Source organism: Chaetura pelagica, unplaced genomic scaffold (genome assembly GCF_000747805.2).
Source record: "Chaetura pelagica isolate M959 unplaced genomic scaffold, ChaPel_1.0 scaffold152, whole genome shotgun sequence".
In the NCBI taxonomy this organism is placed as follows: domain Eukaryota; kingdom Metazoa; phylum Chordata; class Aves; order Apodiformes; family Apodidae; genus Chaetura; species Chaetura pelagica.
In genome coordinates, this window is record NW_009952434.1 from 240,545 (window position 1) to 246,183 (window position 5,639).

Below are 5,639 nucleotides of genomic sequence, written 5' to 3' on the forward strand. Positions count from 1 at the left end.
TGCTCCTGACCACACAGCCTCACAGTGACTCCTTGTCAGGGATGCAGGTTGGTTGGTGGTAGCCAGAGAGTGTGCACAGGACTCAGGGACTCCCTTGCTCAGCTTACGGACAGACAGAATGGAGACTCTGGCTCCTTCTTCAGTCACTTAACCACAGCATCTTCCAGCCTTCACTGAAGGCCTCAAGTAAGAGCATTTTGGTTTTTCTTCCAGGGCTGGAAGATGAAGCTCAAGAACAGGCAGGAGTGTAAGCAGGCAAAAACAACAGTGATGGGGTTTTGAGACACTCAAGTTTCCACTCCATTTCCATGTATCCAACAGCCACTTCTTCTCCTGCAAGGACAGCTTCTTGGTAGCAGGTACAATCCATGCAGGTTGGAGCAGAGTCTGGCAAGTTGCATTATGGTTTCCATCTCAGTCATGCACTGGCATAAATATGCAACTGAGGCAGAAAGTTCAGAGCTGCCTTTGTGGCAACACCCGCTGTTCACAGGAACAAGCCCTCTGAGGGGCTGCTCCAAAGGATTTTTAATCCATGCAGAGACTTTGTTCAAGCTTAATTGGCTCAATAATAATATCTCAGCAGAGGAGGGATGCTGAGATTTTTGAGGAGAGCTGAAGAGGCTGATGTGCTTTTGTGTGTGTGTGTGTGTGACAGTCACAGAGGCACCTTAACTGAAAGGACTTTTAGGGGTAAATGCAATGTGTACCTCTGGTTGCCCACACAGGGGTTACATGTAGCTGTGGGTTCAGAGCACTACAACGAGTGCAGAGCATCACTCAGGAGTTAAGCTTCGTGGTTCCCCCACTGTATTTCAATAACCACTAAGGTAAGAACTGTGCTACTTCTAGGGATAAAAGGGTGCCAAAATCTGTGGCTGGAAAGTTGAGGGTTCTAGTAAAGGAAACCTGGCCTCCAGGTACACTTCTGCTAGCAAAACTTCAGCAGGTTCCTGAGGAACAGCAAGCAGTGTCACCAAAGGAAAAACACAAGCACTGAAACAGATAAATCTTTTTAGTCTGGGCATTGAAGACAGTTGTGCTCAACTCTCCTTCCAACAGACACGCAGCTGCTAAGGATCACCAAGAACCTCCTCTCTCATATTGCACTTCAGAGTAAAACCACTGTGAGAGAGAAGAAATGTAACCTGCTATGAGACACCAGGGATGTCTTTGGAGAAGCTGAGTCCACACCCAGCTCAGGTAAATGCTCAACTCCACAAAAACCAGGCTGCTAAATTAGACTTGAGACTAACTGCTGTGTCTGTAGGAAAGGAAAGTACCAGCACTGCCTGGCCAGTATCCCATCCCTAAGTACTGGAGCTGAGTCCTTCAACATACACCTCAAGTCTGCACCTCCTAAAGAGTCTCAGAAGAGCAGTTCTTGGTAAATAGGTACTTATTTACCCTTAGACTTAAGATAAAGCAATAAAACATTATTCATCCTTTTCTCCTGCACCAGAACTTCACCTCCCCCCCCCCATCCCTCCCCTCCAAGCCCCAACCCCAACCTGGGCAGTTACAGCTGCAACCAAGGTGCTAGCTCTGCAATAGCTTATTCTTCTAGAGGAAGGCAAATCAACCTGTAACATCCTGGTATCTCATGCCTGCCAACTACTACAGTCCAAAAGAATCAAGACACTTCAAAAATGGTGGTTGTAAACACCGTGGTTATGCCCAAACAAGAAGTCACAAAGATTGTTATACTGAAAGTTAACCTGCAGATCTGGTTTTGATCATAAACTGCTGCCCTGACAACAATTTTCAGGTAATAATTGCAGCTGCATCCAGATCTTGGTGGGGTTTTGGTTGGGATATTCAATTTCACGGCTGGAACTTCAAACTCTCCTCACTTTTTAATTTTTGTCAATGCAAATGTCGTGCTCTTCAGTGCAGCCAGAGCTGAACAATTAATCAGGGAAACGGCTTTTAGGAAAACCTGGGAGCAATCAGGGCTAGAGGGAATTCACATTATTCAGAAGTGCCACAGAGGGCCACAACACACCCTGCTGAGCCTGAGATGCTCAAAACAGAAAGGAACTACCCCAAAAAAGGCAAGAAACTACCTGGCAGTTACTCCTTTCTCTGATTCTAAGAAGTAAAGCTGCTGATCTTAGCATGATTAAAGTGCATCACCAGCAATTTAACAGACCTTTAGTTACCAGAGCAATAAGGAAGCTTTTCCATGAGGATTGATTCCCATGGCCTTACAGGTAGTGCAGCAAAACACGAGACAGCCTCTGATTTTTTTAAAACACAACAGTAAACAACAGCCAACAATAACACACTAACTGACACCAGACACTGAAGTAACACAATACTGTGTAACACACACAGTGGAACTGACTTTTGGCAGTGATTTAGCACCTACTCTTGTTATTTCTGCAGAGAAACAACAACTTGGGTGTGGCAGCTTGCTGGGACCTTCCACTGCCTGCCTGACCTTCTAGGGCTGGACCAGCACAGGGAATGTGAAAAACAAAAGAGAAAGAGCCTAGAGAAGCACCAAGGTATGAGCACAAGCTCTTTTTTTTTATCCTGTATTTCCCAGATCAGAGAAGGGATTATAGGGAAAGTGACAAAACGGGCTTTATCCTACACCCTGTACTGAATCCCAGTGTCTGTACCCCTGAAAGGGGAAGGGTACCTGATGCAGGTCCCCTCAAATCCTAGAGCCCAGGAAGGCAGAGGAAGATTAGGGTATGGTCTCAGAAAAAAGTGAAATGTTTTTAAACTGCAAGTTCTGGTTGAGTTTTAACAGCCACTACAGCAACCATGCACAGCTCTGAGGGACAAGGGAAATGCTGCACACAGATTTCAGGTCTTAAAAATCACAGGGAAAGAAAAATCAGAGGAGAAAGTTAAAAAAACTAACACCAAGCACAGCTCACAGACTCAGCAGCTGCATCTGGTGCTTTATGGGAATTCTTCTCCCTTTAAAAGTCCATATACTCTCTTTAAAGCCACTAAGCACTTTAAAGTAAGCATCTTCTATCTGGACTGGCCTGAGCTAACAATGGGCAGGCTTCACCAAAGCTATGCAAGATGACATAGAACTGTATTTAAATGAAAAAAAGTATTGATAAAAATGAAAATATCCAGTAAAAAAACCAAAATATAACATGGATCCATTATTTTGCTCTCTGATAGGGAACCTGAGATGGCTACAGATTAAAAGTTTGTGTGGACTTCTTTAAAGTTTGGGAGTAATAGGACCTTGACCTTATCTAAAAAAACTATGTTAAAAAAAAAAAATATCCTGAAATCAGGTTATTTGCTTCTCATTGCCTTCATGAGAACTGATCCCTGGAGAAATGGCTTCTCTAAATTGCAAACACATTGGTTTGCCCTTCCCTCCCACCCCCTTTCCCACCCCTGCCCACCCCTCCACATACATATATATATATTTATCTCTCAGATGCAGACCCCTCCTTAGAAGGCATTGCACAGGGTTTGACTTACAGGAGAACAACACTCCCAACAGCCAAAATTATAATTATCTCCAAAAACTGTTTTCTGCAAGGACCAGTTGTCAGCACAGAGAATCCCAGTGACAGCACTGAGCTGGAATCAGAAGGTTTAGACTACTCCAAAGTAGGGGATTAATACCAACATGTCAGTCACTCCCTGCTCCCTATGGGGTTTAATTTCAAAGGTCATGAAAAGGTGGGTTCTGCTTCATTTAACGCAGAGAATCTCTGTGTTCTTAGTCAGATTTGCATCTTAATTCTCTTTGGTATTCACTGGCTGAGCTCAGAAGTTAGGGTCTGTGTGAGTGCAAGAATGCCTGTGTGCTGTCTTCTGGAGGAGAAGGCCTGAACAGGCACAACTACCCCATAAAGATCCTGATCACCAGCTCAATCTCTTTCCTGCACACTGGGCAAGGAGATCTCTTCTTCTTCAGCATCTTGGCACACCTGAAACAGGCCACAAGGTGAGCAGTCCTTCCATGGACAATATTCCCATCCCGTGGTCTGTGATGGCATAAGAAGCAAGGATTCAGTAATTTCTTTATACTCTCTAAAGACTGTATCTCTTCCTCCTTTTTATGCTCAGAGAAGTGCAGCAGAGCCTCTTTGCTTTCACATTCCCCTGCCAAATCCAAAGACTCCAGAGAGCTCCGGGCATCCACACGTGATTTGTTTTCTACCATGTACAGGTCTTTGGGTTGGCCAACTGGAGCAGAAATAGTCCTTCGGCAGTCAGGGACATCTATCCCTTCATCATCATCATCTTTTTTCTTTTGCATGACATCAATGTTGGACAGAGAAAGAGAATGAGGCAGTTTGGGGCAATCCGAGTACCAATCCTTCCGCAGGGCCCAGCAGCGGTAACAGTAGCGTTTGCCTGGAGAGTTAAATTTCTTGCACTTGGAGCATTGCCAGGAGTCCTGAGGAATGATTGAGGCAGACAAAAACAAGCAAAGCAGCAAGTTAGGGTCTAGCCCTACCTACAACTTGTCTCCTCTGCACAGGAAGAGCTGCAAAGAAGCTTCATACAAAAAAAAAAAGGATGTTTCTTACAGGGTATAAACTTGCGAATGTACAATGGGTGGTTTGACTCTCAGCCTAGAGAGACTCTGACTGGAACATCTGTCTAAGGAGGAAAGGCTGAGAGGCCTGGAGATGTTTAGTCTTGAAAAGAGAAGACTGAGAAGGGATCTTATTCATGTCTATAAATATCTGCAGGATGGGTGTCAATGGGGCAGACTCTGTTCAGTGGTGCCTGTGACAGGACGAGGGGAAACGGCACCAAGTGACAACACAGGAAGATCTGCCTCAACATGAGGAGAAACTCCTTTCCTGTCAGGGTGACAGAGCCCTGGGACAGGCTGCCCAGAGAGGTTGTGGAATCTCCTTCTCTGGAGACTTTCAAGACCCATCTTGACATGTTCCTGTGTGATCTGTCCTGTGATCTGTTCCTGCTGCAGCAGGGGGTTGGACATGATGATCTCCAGAGGTCCCTTCCAACCCCTGTGATTGTATGATCTCTTAAGCATTAAAATCTGTCCTCCCTTCCTCAGCCTTCAGCACTCTGGAAGAACAGAATGTTCTCAAGCTGTGCAGCTTATTGGATTTTCAGTATCTTACTCTAAACTCAAGGGTGGAGGCTTCTGGAGTCAGTCAGGAATCTATTTCCCAGACTCACTCATCACTTGGCATCTGTTGAATCTGCAAAACTAATACTGGTTTATTTGATAACCACACATAAAGAGAGCAAGAGCTGCCCCAGTTCAGAGCTGATTCAGCTGCCCAGTGCCAGGGACACACCAATCTGTCCAGCATCCACAGTTTAAAAATAATGCTAAAAAATGGTGCAAAAAGTATAATTTGCTGACTTAGAACAAAACCTCCAAAGAGAGCCCTGACCAGCCCAAGCCAACTCTATGTTCCTTCCTGTACATTACAAAAGAAAAAAGGGGGGTTTTGCCTATTTTTTGCTTTTCTTGGCCTTTGAAATCCATAAAGAATCAGACCAGTAGCAGCTGTTGGCTTTTCTCAGCTAGGATGCACTCCCAGCAAGGCAGGCTGGCCTGCAGGATGCCTACCTTTGGAGTAGCTTCTGTATCTGTGTCATCACTTAAGCATTGAGAGTCTTCACAGTCCTGCAAACATGCATCCTCAGTCACCTGGAAAGAG

General features: G+C 45.0%; 1 protein-coding gene across 1 annotated transcript in view; it reads right to left on the minus strand.

Annotated features, from left to right (window-relative positions):
* Positions 1–3,829: 3,829 nt before the first annotated feature.
* The window catches only part of MDM4 (MDM4, p53 regulator), a 14,596-nt gene continuing 12,786 nt past the window's right edge, over positions 3,830–5,639 (minus strand). The window contains 2 exon segments of the mRNA XM_010008303.1: positions 3,830–4,390; positions 5,549–5,629. Coding sequence (XP_010006605.1) covers positions 3,830–4,390; positions 5,549–5,629 — 642 coding nt within the window.